Raw genomic sequence first — 15,853 nt, forward strand, 5'->3', positions numbered from 1 at the left:
ATTTCTTTTGATGCAAATAACAAAACCAACTTAGAGAAGATCAATGACCACCCAGGATTTTCTAGGGACAGGAAGCTGTCAGCAGCTGAGACAGCACTTTTTCACCACATCACACATTGCTTCTCCATATGCATGGTGGATAGATCCAAAACAGTTGTGCTTACATCTCTTCCGTGCAGGAGGTAAGCCCAGACTGGCCTGTAAGATTGTGCCAGCATCAAGAATCTAGTCCAGGGCCAGGTGTGGTGGCTCACACCTGTAATCCCAGCACTTTGGAAGGCCTAGGCGGGTGGATCACCTGAGGTCAGGAGTTCGAGACCAGCCTGACCAACATGGAGAAACACCGTCACTACTAAAAATACAAAATTAGCTGGGCATGGTGGCACATGCCTGTAATCCAAGCTACTAGGGAGGCTGAGGCAGGAGAATTGCTAGAACCCAACAGGCGGAAGTTGTGGTGAGCCAAGATTGTACCATTGCACTCCAGTCTGGGCAATGAGTGAAACTCCGTCTCAAAAAAAAAAAAAAAAAAAAAAAGAATCTAGTCCAGTTTAGGTCAGGTTTCCACCTTCAGTCCAGTTCTGTGGTTAGATGGAGCAGCTTCCAAATTAGAGAGGTCATTTTGTGTTATATATTTCAGAGATGTTCACTACATTTCACTCTGGCTGCCCTGCTTCAAAATGTGTGTAGTCTCCAAAGCCAGCTGCTTCTGCCCCACCCTACCCCCAACTTTCAGGAGACTCTGATGCTGGGGGCCCTGGCCTTGTCTCAGCCTGGGCTTCAGCCTTCTGCTGCATCTCCCCTAGGGCTAGACTTCATCCTTTCCCTCCAGTGGCTCCTTGCCTTTGCTCTAACCCAGTGCCTGAAACCAAAAGGATGAGTTGGTCATTCTGTCATGCTCTTATTCTCATCTCATCTCTATTTCAGCTGTCTTCATATATGCGTCTTGCATTATAAGGATCCTCTAAAAGTAGTTATTTATGAGTCAGATCCCATTGTCTGGCTCTGTTCCCAGTAAGCTTATCTCCCCTCTTCCTCTCCCATGACACATACACCAGAACCAAAGCCAGCTTTATCATAATATCCTATGCCACTACTGTGCTTAAGATTACAAAATGCTTCTCATACTTAAGCTCAACTCAGGCAGAAAGGATCATGTGCTTTAAATAGATTTTTATTTGTTTTTCTTTATATTAATTTTTTTCTCCCATAGAGGAATAGCATTACAGTCTAACAATCAGAATTCTGTTACACACATACACAGGCATGCCACATGACCCAGTTGAGGTGGTTGTTTCCTTGAGTCTGTTGACACGTCACATGGTCAAAATCTCCTCATTTCAGCCAGTCTCAAAACACCCAACAGGGATGCACTCAACTTGTTGGTTCCATGTGGAACTAGGTGGCAGGGCGAGAGGGAAAGTAGTAGAAGGGGGCTATGGTATGTCTGCATTCAGTCCCCTCATGTAAAGCCACATGGATCTAGGGGGGTATCCAAGAGCTCTGATGGGGTCCTTGTTGCACCTAAGACATTATAGGTCAGAGCAAGTTGATTAGAGGGTTCCAGGCAGGGGGCTGGGGAGCAGGCATACTCTAAAACAGCACCAAACTGCATTCATACACACACGGTGCCCTACTAGGACTAGACTGGCAAAGACTGGAAAGACACCCAGCTTGAAGGACCCACTCAGACTTAACTGGGGAATAACTGGAAGTCACTCTTTGATGTAACTGGGACTCACTCTAGAAACAGGGGTCCCTCTGACACAGTTTTGGCAAAGTGCTGGTAGTACTGACATTAATACTCTCAAACTGGTACAAACTCTAGGGCCTCTGAAAACATCGATCAAAATAGAGTCTCTAACCCCCTCCTAAGGTTGCATAGGACTTTGAACTCTGGTTCCCTCATGTATTCAAGTTCTGTGGTTTAAAAAAAAAAAAAATCCTGAAGCATGCTCAAGGTGAAAGGCACGTACACAGTCAATACAGTATGACAAGGGCTGATGCTTCAGGAGTCAGACTAGCAGGAGACTGAGTAGTGTTGGTTTTTAGAAATCTATACACAATTAAAATATTGCCACACTCAAATGCTACAGAATCTATAGGAAAGGTACAAAAAAACAGCCTTGCAACCTGCCATGTGAGAGATTGGGTTCTAGAACTACAGGAGCCTCCAGAAATACATGTAAAGAAAAGGCCTTTTAAAATTTGAGCCAAATGCCCTATAACTTAAACTCTTCCCCCACCAGAAGGATCATGGGCACCACACAGGACTGAGCCTAGGTCCCAGCTGGCAGTGAGGAGTAGGCAAGAAGGGTTGGAGGGAGTTTCAGCTCTTGGAGGCGCCGAAGACCCTAGGCTGGCTGTGAAGTGCCCAAGTGGTAGCTGGAAGAATAAAAGCAACTAGGTTGTAACTGAAGGAGAACTTGGGGAGAGGAGCAAGGCTGTCAACTACTGGGGCCCTAGTGGACTGGCGTGGGAGCTTTGATCCGTTTTTAGTGTTAATTTGGCTTATTCCCTGGAATAGGAGACCCCATCAGGTATTCCTCTGTCCTCATCCCAGCATCCATGGGGATACCCCATCCCTTCCCCACATATCCCCCATGAGGCCTGGGGCTAGAGGGTCAGGGAGGGCAGCTGCCTTTGCCCTCATGGGAATGCAGAGTTTTCTCCAAGCCTCAGCTTGGCTGGGAGGCCTGGAAACCTAGAATTGGGGTGAGGGGAGGACTTATGTTCATATGTACCAAGAAGTCTTAAAAGTTCCAAGGAAGAGTGGGCACACACTAGAAAAGGGTGGCTAGAAAGAGGAAATGGGAAGCAACTCGGGGCATCCCAGGAGGCTGTTGCTGGTGTCTGAGCCCAAAATTCAGTCTCACCACAAGAAGGGGGAGGCCGGTGGCCCCTGCCCCGTCTGTCTCCCCCAGGGATTCAGGTTCCCTCCTCCAGGTACTTACTGGAGGAGGAGGGGAGGGGGACCATAGGGCACCCATCTCTCCCCAGCAACCTAGAAAGAAAGAGAGGCCTGTGGGAGAAAATGAAAAGAGGCCCCCTGAAGGCCCTGAACCTGGATAGGAACAATTTGCGGATTGGGACAGTAGGGGTCCTGGACTCCTACTTAGGATTGCTGGCTAGCCATACTGAGCAGGGTGTGAAATACAAGGCCAGAGGCAAGGTGAAAGCTGAGCTGTCAGCCTTGGGATGACTTCACCCCATGGTGTGTCCTCCAGCATCACTGCTCTGCACGCTGACCGAGAGTGTGTGCCCTTTCCCTGCCTAGAAGCCGCGTGGCCTGCATGTCTCCTAAGCTAGTTCTAGCACCTTGGGCTTGTGAAAAGATGGCCAGGATAGTGGGGCCTTGCCCAGCTTCTACTCGGGTGACATGTCAGGGGTAGAGTGGCAAGGTACTGACTAAGCCCTTCGGATTCCGGGACCTGCACAAGGGTGGATTATAGAAAAGGGAAGTGGGGGCAGACTCCAGGCTTCAGCCTGGGAGCAGGGTTTGGCCTCTCTGAGCAAGCACAGTGCACACTCCCTTGGTGCCCTGCTCCCTGCAGCTTCTCAACGTGTCTGTCCTGTCCGCATCTCCAATAGGCTGCCTTGTTCCCTAGATTCCCTCCGTCTTCTCCCTCTAACTCACATCTCACAGTCCTCTTCTACATACTGTACCTTTCCAGGCCTAAGTAGCTCCGCAGAGTACCGTCCCCAAGGCAGAAGGAAGGGGAGACTAAAATTAGCAAAACCCTGAGCCCTTACTAGAGGGCAATGACAGCAGCCCAGGCTGCAAAGGCTCTACCTGGTCAGAGCTGGGCTCAGGGTCCCCACCATTTGGGAGGGAATTACTGGGAATGAAGAATAAGGGAACAGGAGTAAGTGTAATGCCAACCATGGGATAGTGTGACTCATGTAAGGTGGGAGTTGAAAGTGAGGAATGAGCCAGATCAGGGACTGGAAGAAGCTTTCAGAAATAGGGGTGGGCCAGAGGTAGAGGACTGAAGGGCAAGGGTGAAGGGGAAAGACAGGGATGGGGACCGGAGAAGAAAGGATGGAGGGGTCAGGAGTAGGGGGCATGGATGATTAGATGCTGGGTATGGGGGCCAGAAGGAGTGAGGGTGAAGGGGGCTTGAAGGGGTTCCGAGGCAGATTAGACGATCAGAGATGGGGATATTGAGGGTGTCGGCTATCACCTAACCTCACACGCTTTAAGAAGGGAGGTTTCGGTGTCCAGCCCGAGGCGTCGGAGGAGCCCGACAGGGATCGGGAGTCAGCAAGGGGTTCGCGGCGCGGCCGGTGGACGCTCAGTAGTTAAACTGGCGCTGGCACGGCTGGTAGATGAAGCTGCCCTGGTTCTTGGACCGGCACGGACGGCTCTCGCGGGCTCGGTTCTGTCGCTGCACCGCCTTGGCGCTCAGCGCGTGGCGCTCCGCCCGCTGCCGGGCCCGCTGCAGCCGCCGCACCTGGCCCGCCTTTTCCAGCAGCGCCGCCCGCGCTGGGAGAGGAGCGACGTGGCGCGCGGCCCGGGGCTCGCGGCCGGCGGGCGCCAACTCCCTGTGGGGACAGAGCGAGGCTCGGTCAAGCCGGGTAAGCCTGGTGGGGGAGCTAGGGGGCGCTGCCATCTCCCACCCTTGCTTTGGCGCAGTTGTGTCCGTTCAGATTGGGGTGTCCGTTCAGATTGGGGTGCCCGACGCCCTTCTTGTGGGTACCAACCCGGAGGTGTCTCCTCGGTTCTAGCCCATAACAGGTAAACTGGACCTCGGGGAAGACTGGACCCCCCACTCCCCATTCCACCCTTGCCTTTCTGTTTAAGTCCCACTCCCTAGACGCTCCAGCCACGATCCTCAAGCCTCCAAATCCGGCCCCGGCCTCTTAGCCACGCCCCTCCCTCCCAAGCCGCGCCCCGGCCACGAAGCCACGCCTCTCCCACCCAACAGCCCAGCCCCTCCATCCTCAGGCCCGCTTCTAGCCTCGCCCTGCGGCTCACGGGCCCGCGACTTTGTCTCAAACTCAACTCTCCCAAGGCCGCAACCCCCTCGAGCGCGGGGCCGGGCTGGCCCGCTACCCCAGCCTCCTGGCCTGGACCCTGGCCTCCAAGATCGATCTCCCTGGGCATCCAGGCTCCGCCCCCGGCTCGCTCACCCTTCGCTGAGGTCGCCGTCTGGCAGGGCCGCGTCCGGGAGCGGGGAAGGGGGCCCGGGCTCCAGCACTATGGTGCTGCCGGTGACGTAAACGGACATGCTGGGGTGCTCGATGAGGAGGTCCTCCAGGGGGCTGCTCTGGAGGCGGGCGGGACCGAGTCCAGGCCCCTCTGCAGTAAAACAGGCGGGAGGGGTAACAAACCAGCTCTCGTCCATCAAGGAGGGCGCGGGCGGAGGGCGGCCCGCGGGGGCAGAGGCGGCCCCGGGGCTGGGTGGAGCCGCGTAGCTGTCTAAGGGGCGCGGGTTGGGAGCCGTGCAGAGGAGGGGAGCAGCGAGAAGGGACACACACGCACACCGGACAAGGGGGCGGGGAGAGAAAGGGCATCGTTAGTCAGACCCGCAGCTCCCCGGGGCACCCACGGGCCAGGAGTCTCGCCCTGCTGCCCTAGGGGACCTGACGTGCGGCCTCTCCTGGGGCGCCAGGAGAGGGCCCCGCCTCTCATGGGAAGGGGTCCCGTGACCCCACCTCCAGTAGGCTTGGGGGACTCCCCAATCCCCCAGCAGCGCCCTTCCCCTCTGCTCGGCCATCTGCCCTTAGAATGACTTCACAGGCCCAGGAGGCAGACCCAGACCTCACCCGGCAGGTCAATGATGAGCCAGCCGTCCACTTCATCCTCCTCCGACACGAAGGCGCGGGGGCAGTCGGGGTCTTCAGGGGGCGAGGGGGTGCTGAAGAAGAGGCTGGTGAGGCGCTGGAACATGGTGGGGGGCGAAGCGGCCTCACGGGGGCGCCCTATGGCAGTGCAAAAACCTGGGAATCATAGAAGGACGTTGAGATGATTTAAGTTCACCCCACTCCTGGCTTGGGGCAGAGGACAGAAGATATCACCCCCAGAGCAGGGAGAAGGGTACACACAACAGGGATACGTGCGGACACTTTGAGGATATGTGCTTTCTGTATTCAAATCCAGGTTTTGGTTTTGTTTTTTTTTTTTTTAATCTTCTGTATGATTTTAGGAAGTTATTTAACTTATCTGTGCCTTAGTTTTCTTATCTGTCAAAAGACAATGATAATAGTACCTTCCTCCGGGCTCTTATAAGAATTAAATAAGCTAATAATAGTATCCTCCTCCAGGCTCTAATAAGAATTAAATGAGCTATATCAAAGTTATTGAAAGAAAAAAAGGCGGGGGGAAAGAACTAAATGAGCTAAACACTTATGAAGTACTTAGAACTATGTCTGGGCATACGGTAAGCACTCAACAAACTAATAGTTATTATTACAGGGTGCTTTAGGAACATAGAAAGAGTGACATATGACACAGCTCTGCCAGGGAAGGTCTCCAGAGAATTGGACATCCAAGCTGGACTCTGAGGAGTAAACAGGAGTTCTCCAGGCAGGGAGGAAATTGCCCATACTGTCTGCTTGTTATCATCACAATATAGCTAGGCCGGGCGCGGTGGCTCACGCCTGTAATCCCAGCACTTTGGGAGGCAGAAGTGGGTGAATTACTTGAGGTCAGGAGTTCGAGACCAGTCTGGCCAACATGGTGAAACCCCGTCTCTACTAATAATACAAAAATTAGCTGGGCGTGGTGGCAGGTGCCTGTAATCCTAGGCTGAGGCAGGAGAATCACTGGAACCTGCAAGGCACCACTGCACTCCAGCCTGGGTGACAGAGCGAAACTCAGTCTCAATAATAATAATAATAGCTAACATTTATGTTCCTGGCACTATACTAAGCAGCTTTACCTACATTACCTCATGTAATCCTCACAACTACAGGAAGTAGATAATTACTATCCTTACTTTACAGTTGAAGAAATTGAGGCACAGAGAAGTTAACTTTCCCAAAGTCTCACAGCTAGTAAGAGACAAAGGTGGGATTTGCATCCACACAATCAGATTCCAGAGGTGGCACCCAGAATCACAATATTCTATTGCCTTTTCTGGGTGTCTGTCTGAATTTGATATTTTCAACTTGGTGGACAGGGGTCATGGTCCATGTGTATTTTTCTGGGAAAAGGACCTTGGTTTTCATCATGATTTCCTAAACAGCAATCTTTGACCCACGAGATTAAGAACCACTCCTGGAGCCTGTGTGGTTTGAAAAGCACTGACCAGCAGAAATCCCATAGAACTGCTACCATCTTACCATGTGATTTGGCATGGCTCGGTTGTGTCTGTCATATGAGGTGTAAAGATGGCATGCCCTCCCCCCTCTGACCCTCTTTTCCTGGGCTCCTGTTCAAGGGCAGCATCCCAGGCTAGGAGGAAGATCAGGTTGCTTGGGCTCAGGGAGACAGCAGGTCAGTGGGAGGTGATGATGGAGGAAGGGAGCTGTCAGTTTCCAGGGGCCCTTAAGGATGAGCACTGAGGGTTGGACCCAGACCCAGGCAAGCCCTTAACCAATCCTTCCCTGGGTGAAGATGAAGAGGGAGGCCCCCTACTCCAGAAATGGAAACACCAAGGTAGTAGCTCTAGATCTACCCCCTCCCCATGCCAGCCTACCTCAGGACTAGAGCTTGGCTGGGGGCTGCTGGCCATACTCCCCCGTACCTGAAGCCTGACTGACTCTCCACACCTGTTCCCTAAAGATGCTCAATGGTTTTGCTGCTGAGCCACTTGTCACCATTCTCTAAGGGTGTTTCCACACTTCCTGTAGAACTTCCTGGGGGCAGGTCCAGACTTCCCTGGAGGTATTTCTCCTCTTTCTGCTAATCCACCTGCAGTATTGCCATGCTTATTGCTACCTCCCCCATTCCCTGGAAGTGTTTTCACACTTGCTGCAGAATCACCTCACTTCCATACCCTGAGAATATTTCCACATTTGCAGACTCACAGGAGGCTCAAGATGCTGGCTTCCCTGGTGGGATGGGGGTGGGAGATCTACAAGGGTTAAGAAGGTGGCGCCACCCCCAACTAGTGTCCGCCCAGCACAATTCATGTATCCCAACCCATCTGTAGCCACAGGGAGCTGGTGACTCCATTGCCAAAAGCCCAGAAAGTTTGGCCCCTCTTGAAGGAAGGGAATATCAAGGCCTTAATGAGGCACATCCTCCTTCCAAGAACCTACTACTTCATGGAATATGAAAGAGAAGTTAAGAGTTGTTTCAGGGACCATCATATTCACCCAGCCCATTTTACAATGTGATGATCAGAAAGAACACATAATCTATCCAAAAATACATGGCTGGATAGTGGCAGGGCAGTCCTAGTCCCACGTTACTGTGCATCCAGTCCAGATTAGGAGGATGTCAGGAAAGACTCAGCAAACAATCCCCAAGAATACAATGATGCAGGGGTACAGGGAGGTGAAAAAGACCTTGACCTAGCCACACCACCCCTCGCCTAGCTACAAAAGGGTCTGGGGTTACTGGCACCAAGATTTAGCATGCACTTCCTGAAGACCCACTGTGTACCAGAGCCTGCACTGTGCCTCCTCAAATTTCAGATAGGTTTAGGGGAGGGAGGCTCGGGGGAGAAGCTCCCTGTCTGAGGTCACACAGCAAGTCAGTGACAGCCAGGAGTGACAGCAGCACCAGCCAGCCAGTGCCTGCCCCCTCTCCTGACCACTTGGGAAGCCTCCCAGATTTCCTTTCCCAGCCCTGCCAGCTTCCTGGTTCTCACATTCCCAGTTCTGCTCCAGGGAGAACCATTCCCTTTAATAACTACAGCAGCTCTGCCCAGAATAGCATTTGTGCCTAAGCCGTCCCTACCCCCAGCCCATCCTTGAGCAAACTCCCAGCAGGAATGGAGTTCCTGGTTCAGCCTCTAGGCCCATCCACTTAAGTCAGAAACTCTCCTTATCCTATCCCTTTTCCTATACTCTCTGTGGGCAAAGGTGAGGAGGGAGCAGCAAAACACTTGGAGTTGTCTGCACTAGGCCAGGTCAGGCCCTTCCTAGCTGACAACCTAGGAAGTTGGGGAGGTAAAGGGCCAATAGAGGGAACCCTCACCCCACCCTCCAACCCCAACATCAGCCCTGGAGACACCCCGAGGCAGCCAACGACTCACCTCTCTGTGATCCAAACAGCTGGGAGGCAGCGATTTTATTGGACTCTAGGACTCCAAGGTACAGTGAGGACAGAAGGGGTCAGGACCACAAAACGTGAACCAATCTCCAGAGATTCCCTGGAAAAAGGTCCAGGAGTAAGGAGACCTAGGAGCCTATCAAACCGTGATGAGGCTGAGCCCAAGATCAGGTCCCCAGCGAAAGGAAGATGTGTATCTTACCACTTGTATTGAGCCTCTATTATGTCTATGCCCCTGGCTAATAATGCATCTGTCACTCAGTGAGCATGACTCTAATTGGTTGTGTGACCTCGAGTGAGCTAATTCTCCTCTCTGAGCCTGTTGCCCCTTCCATGAACTGGGGTCTAAGACCCCTCATTTTGGGTCTGGGAGTGACATCAGCTAAGGCGCTGCACACAAATCAGGGATTAGGAGGATGTTATTCTGTTAGTCCCTGGGGGCAGAGTCTGGAGCCGGAGGGAGGGGATCCCACCACCATCTGGTGCTGTACCAACCACCTGGAGTCCAAGGTAGCCCCGAACTCCTGACGACCCCCTCGACCTAGGCCCAGCAGCGCCGTGTGACTCCTTCTCAGGTTGCAAAGAGAAAGTAGGGGATCAGAGGCCTGACCCCAGCCCCTGGATTAGCCCTAGGAAATCGCCGACCCCCTGCAGCCCCCTTTGGATTGCAGCGTCTCACCCAGGGCCCAGCCCCGACACAGCGGCTACCGGGTCACGGGAGGACAAGCGACCCGAGCCTGTGGGGGCGGTGCCGGCCTTGGTGACGTCTCAATGTCATATGCAAATAGAACGACGTCATGGTCTACCGGGGTGCGGCAACCAATTGGGAGCCGGGAACGCAACCCCGGCGGCCGCCGGCGGAGAGAGACAAAGGCCTGGGCGCGGGGGGCTCAGGGCGTGTCCGTGGCGGGGGAGCCCCCTAGGCCCACCCGGGTCGGGACTCACCTGGGGGGCGGGAGAGGGGCGGCACGGCGTTGAGGTAGTTGTGCGGCGGGGCGTCCCTGGGTCGCCGGCCGCTCACAGGCCAGGCCGCATCGCGGGGGCTCGCGGGGGAGGCGGCGGCGGGGCCGCGGTCGCTCCGGGCTGCTGAGCTCGCCCGCCGGGCTTTGAGTCTGTGCGGCCGCTGCGGCGGGGCTCACGGCACAAATTGGAACGTTCAAACAGCTGATTGTGATGTCACAAAGAGGCCCGCCCGCCTCGCGTCACCGGCTGGCGGGGCGGCGGCCAATCCCGGGCTGCGGATCCCCCCCGTCCCGCCCCTCCCCTCCCGGTTTGCGGGCCGGGCGCTCGGGCCGGGAAACGTTCTCGGAACCGGGAGGGTGAGTGTTCGGGGAGGCAGCTGCGGGGAGCTGGGAGCCCTGCGCCGCGGCGAGCTCTCCGCGAGGAGGATCTCCACTCCCTCCTACCGGCTCCTCATTTTCCTGACTCTTCCCGGATCGAAGCACCCTCACCTCTCCCACTGCTCCCCAAATCCTTTCACTGCATCCCATGTCCAAGTCCCGCGATGCGGACCCTGTTCTTGATCCACACCACGTCTGTGCACCTCCATTCTCCCCACTGCCCTTCTCCCTGCTCTCCCTCCCTCCTCGGGCTCAGCTCCTCAGCCCTACACACTTTCTGCTTTCCCACCCCGGTTTTTCTTCAGCTCTGCAGGCTTGAGAGAAGAGGGACATCCCCCACCCCCGGTTCCGGGGGAGCATCTGGGAATGTAGAGAAGTTAGTGAAGCTGACGGGAAATTTCGCAGAGTAGGACTTGAGAGGAATTGCCCTGTGCTGAGTAAACATTGACCTGAGAGGGCTCTGCACTTGAACGTTTTCACACCTTACTTAATCCACGTTGCTACTGGGGCTGTACAGAAGCGGCAGGACAGGGGCTGATTAGGAGTCCTGATTTACACGTGGGGAAGCTGAGTCTCACAATCTCACTGTTAGCATGTGAACTCATATTCAACAATGCATTCAACATTTATTAGGCACCTACTTTTGCACCACCATACCACTAGCTGACATGTATTGAACACTTACTGTGTGCCACGACCTGTGCTATGGTGCTTTATGTGTGTTTTTTTTTAATCTTCACAACAACCCCAAAAGGTGGATATTTTCCCCGTTTTACAGTTGAGGAAACAGACTCACAGAGCTCAAGTGACTTTCCTAGGTCTCAAAAGTATAGTCAATGGCAGAGCCAGGATTTGAACCTATAGCTCCCAGCCCTGACCCTCTCCATTGTCTACATGCACCAGATGGTCTAAACCTCAGGGCGCTTCAGGCTCCCCAGAGTCCTAGCTTTCAGTCCTGTCGGTGCCCTAGACTTGCTGTGTGACCTCAAGTCATGTTACCTCTCTGGGTCTCAGTTTGTCAAACAACATATCCAGGCTTCCCTCTAGAGCTGCCATTGTAAGATTCTTCCAAACTCTCTGCCCTCAGGATTCCGCCCACCCCACGTTCTAGGCCCCAGCTCTCCCAGTGGCCTGGGAGATGCCTGAGAAGAGACCACAAATACACATATCAGAATCTCCAGGGCCAGAGGTTCTAGGTCAGCACAGCAGGGCTGGTGGGGGAGGGTCTGAGAACTGCCCATCTAGCCCAAAAGGAGGCCAGAGGTGACCTAGGCCAGAGGTTAATGCACTAGTGATAAAACTCTGTCCCAGCCTCATCTGAAACCCCCAAGGGACTCCTTAACCCTAGGGACAGAGGAAGAAGCCAGAAAAAAATAACCTGAGGCTGAGGGGTGGAGAGGGGAGTCGCCTTGTGGCCCTTGGAGTGTTATACCCAAAGTGTCCTCATTCCATGCAACTCTGAGCCTCTGCCTATCACAGCTACTTCCTGCTAACTTCATACCCTCTCAGACCTACTTGCTGACTTTAACTAAATAATCCCTAACACATCTCTCCTGTCAAGCCACTTGTTTGTTCTAAAACCTGATGTGGCTCCTAAAGCCCCACACTCCTAACACAGTACTCATGCCCCTCATGCTCCAGCCCCAGTTCTGTCCAGCTTCACCTCCTCTTCTCCTGCATGCATCTTGTGCTAAAGTTAAACTCCTCGTTCACTCTACGGCACTTTCTCACCTCCACCCTTTTGCTCAAGCTGTTTCCTCTGCCTGGAATGCCTTCTTCAGAACTTTCTGAAATCCAGATCTTTCCTGTCTTCAAGATTCTACTTGGCCAGGTGTGGTGGCTCACACCCATAATCCAAGCACTTTGGGAGGCCAAGGCAGGAGGATTGCTCGGGGCCAGGAGTTTAAGAACAGCCTGGCCAACATAGCGAGACCCGTTATCTGCAAAAAATGAAAAAATTAGCCAGATGCCATGCACCTGTAGTCCCAGCTACTCAGGAGGCTGAGATAAGAAGATCACTTGGGTTTAGGTACAGTGAGCTATAATCAAGCCACTGCATTCCTGCTTGGATGACAGAGCCAGACCCTGTCTCTTAAAAAAAAAAAAAAAAAAAAAAATAGAGAGAGAGAGAGGTTCTACTTACCCTTTTTTCCTCGAGGTAGCCTTCCTTGTTCCTTCCCACCAGTTGATGGCGACCTTGATGGACAGTCATTTATTTGTTCAGTAAACAGTAAATGATGATCACTCGTTGTATGTGTGTATGTCTTCTCAAGTGAATGGCTGGCATCCCAAGGGCAGGGTCTTTGTCCACGTATTGCCCCCACCCAGCTTGTGGGGGTCTGGCATAGAGTAGACTTTCATCGAAGGCTCAGTAGTTATAGCTTGAAGCTTAAGAAGGGTGGCTGGTTCAGGAATGTACACCTGCACTCTCTGCCCTGTGTACAGGCAATGGTCTGTTGAGCACATGGTTCTGGTTCCCCAAGCCCAGAAAAGGGGGCTGTTGGCTACACTCTGGTACCCTATGTGACTGGACTCTGTTCCCAGCATTAGCTGAACCCCATTTCTAGGCTGCTAAGTCAGATCTCAGTCTTCCATTTCTCTGTAGAGTCACAGGTACCCATGGAAGTCCCCTCCTGAAACCCCTGGGACCCATTCTTCCTGTCCACTACAAAGATTTATTATCTGGGCTGGAGGATACTTCAGACCTCAACTCATCCAAACCCCTCATTTTATAGGTGAGGAAACTGAAGTCCACTGAGGCACACGCAGGTCAAGATACTTGCTTAGAATCACACAGCAGCAAAGCCATCTACTGACCCTGGCCCCAGAAAGTGGGCTTAGTATTCTGAGACCCTGGTCTGGGCCAGTGGGCTGTAAAAAGAGGCAGCGGAGCTGGGCGCAGTGGTGCAGGCCAGTAATCATAGCACTTTGGCCGAGGCAGGAGGATCACTTGAGCCCAGAAGTTCGATACTAGCCTGGTCAACATGGCAAAACCCTGTCTCTATTAAAAATACAAGAATTAGCTAGGTGTGGTGGCCTGCACCTGTAGATCCAGCTACTCAGGAGGCTGAGGTGGGAGGATCAATTGAGCCTGGGTGGTTGAGGCTGCAGTGAGGTGTGATCATGCCACTGCACTTCAGCCTAGGCAACATAGGGAGACACTGTCTCAAAAAAAAAAAAAAAAAAAAAAAAAAATGAGGCAGTGAGCATCATGCTGGGTAACTCTGGAGTCTCATTTCCAAGCAGACAGAGGGTGCCATTCCTATGCACGCACATGGATAATCAGGCGTATCTGTGCATACAATGAAGGCACCCATATATAAACATACACACGTGCACATGAGCTCATGCTCAGAGTTAATAGGGACCCACACCCATCTAACCCATGCCCAGGTGTGAGTACCTGCCCAATTTCATGGGCTCCAGGACTGGAGGTCAAGAGGCCACCCTTCAGGCAGGGCGCAGTGGCTCATGCCTGCAATCCCAGCACTTTGGGAGGCCGAGGCAGGCAGATCACCTGAGGTTAGGAGTTCGAGACCGGCCTGGTCAACATGGTGAAACCCTGTCTCTACTAAAAAATACCAAAAAACTAGCCAGGCATGGTGGTGTGAGCTTGTGGTCCCAGCTACGCGGGAGGCTGAGGCAGGAGAATTGCTTGAACTTGGGCAGCAGAGGTTGCAGTGAGCTGAGACTGCACCACTGCACTCCAACCTGGGCGACAGAGCAAGACTCCATCTCGAAAAAAAAAAAAGAAAAAAAAAAATGAGGCCGCCCTTCTATTCCTTGGGCTTGCCCTCACCTGGGGGCTCCCCACTGCTTGCCACTCCCATTGCCTGCCCCCCTCCTTGCCCCCTTAAGTGATGTGTCAGCCTGTGTGTGTCGCTCAAAGGACCTTGTGTGTACTTGCGGGTATGAGCCAGTCTCTGCGCTTGGCTGGAGAACTGGCTCACTACTCCCCTCCTTCCCCACCCTCCCCTGCCCCCTGCCCTGAGATAGAGAGTGAGGTTGAGAGGAATCCCTCTGACATAGATAATAAACTCTTCCTATCTTACCGGTGAAAAAACTAAGACAGAGAGGGGAAAACATTTCATTGGTAAAGCCAGTTAGAGCAGGCATAATCCCCAAATTACCCCAACAGATGGGCCTACACATTAACAAGAGGCCATATTCCAAGAACTTCTATTCAAAAAGCTTTGTTGTGATCCGGGTGGCTCACACCTGTAATTCCCAGCACTTTGGGAGGCTAAGGCAGACACATTACTTGAGTTCAGGAGTTCCAGACCAGCTTGGCCAACATGGTGAAACTCTGTCTCTACTAAAAATACAAAAATTAGCCAGGCGTGGTGGCGGGTACTTTTAATCCCAGCTACTCAGGAGGCTGAAGCAGAAGAATCACTTGAACCCAGGAGGCAGAGGTTGCAGTGAGCCAAGATCGTACCACTGCACTCCAGCCTGGGCAACAGAGCAAGACTCTGGCTCAGAAAAAAAAAAAAACACCTTTGTTGTTCAATCCACAGATGTCTACATTTGAGAGTAACTCAAATTGTGGGCGGGGTGTGTGTGTGTTTGTATAAACCTTGGCCTGACTGTCAGATTTCAGTCTTGGTCTGTCCTGGGCTCACTGCCTGAGCCTGGGCAAGTCACTTCCTTTTTCTTTGTCTCAGTTTCCCCATCAGCAGAATGGCTGGCTCCATGCTCCCTTAACATACCTCCCAGGCTCAACTTCAAGGCATCGTGGCTTGTTTGTGTGAACTGTACTTAATGGCCCTGTCAGCAAGGAGGTGATGATCAGGACAGGATTCATTTCAGAGAGAAGAGGCAGGTGGCAGCAAGCCAAAAGCCTGGCTTAGTCTGAGTCCGTCTGCCATGGTCTGAGTCCGTCTGACAGTGCCTTTGGGGTCCCAGGGGTATGTTTGTGAGTGTGGACAAGTACCCAAGTAAGCTGCTGTAGTTGAGTGCCCAGCATGATTTCCCACGTTTAGAACTTTATTTTACTAATTTTTTTTTAGAGACGGGGGTCTTCCTATGTTGCCCAGGCTGGTCTCAAACTCCTGGGCTTAAGCAGTCCTCCTACCTTGGCCTCCTGAAGTACTGGGATTAGAGGTGTGAGCCACTGTGCCCAACCCCACGTGTAACATTTAAAAGAGAAATTGTTCTATCCCTCCTTGACCATCGTGGTTAGAAGGGATAGCTTTGGGGCCATCCAGGAGCAAAAGAAAAGGAACTGGCATCTGGAGTTGCATCCTATCTGTCTTGCCCAGACAGGGCCAGATTCTGCAGCTCCCTCCTGGGTCTCTGCTTGGGAACTGGGTCCTTAGCATGCTTTGAGGCTAGGGAGGAGAGGGTG

At 53.0% G+C, this 15,853-nt stretch overlaps 1 protein-coding gene across 10 annotated transcripts in view; it reads right to left on the reverse strand.

Moving 5' to 3' along the window:
• Nucleotides 1-1,153: 1,153 nt before the first annotated feature.
• Nucleotides 1,154-15,853, reverse strand: part of LOC105496244 (tumor protein p53 inducible nuclear protein 2) — a 41,170-nt gene continuing 26,470 nt past the window's right edge. Inside the window, exons 3-7 of one of the 10 annotated variants that reach the window (XM_011766455.3) lie at nt 12,650-12,941; nt 9,150-9,266; nt 5,770-5,943; nt 5,134-5,422; nt 1,154-4,545 (exon numbers count right to left, since the gene is read on the reverse strand). In XM_011766455.3, coding sequence (XP_011764757.1) covers nt 4,296-4,545; nt 5,134-5,422; nt 5,770-5,893 — 663 coding nt within the window. In that variant the 5' untranslated portion in view covers nt 5,894-5,943; nt 9,150-9,266; nt 12,650-12,941 and the 3' untranslated portion in view covers nt 1,154-4,295. The other 9 variants (XM_011766456.3, XM_011766457.3, XM_011766452.3 and 6 more) reach the window with 9 other exon arrangements.

This window comes from Macaca nemestrina, chromosome 15, assembly GCF_043159975.1.
Source record: "Macaca nemestrina isolate mMacNem1 chromosome 15, mMacNem.hap1, whole genome shotgun sequence".
NCBI classification, from domain to species: Eukaryota; Metazoa; Chordata; class Mammalia; order Primates; family Cercopithecidae; genus Macaca; species Macaca nemestrina.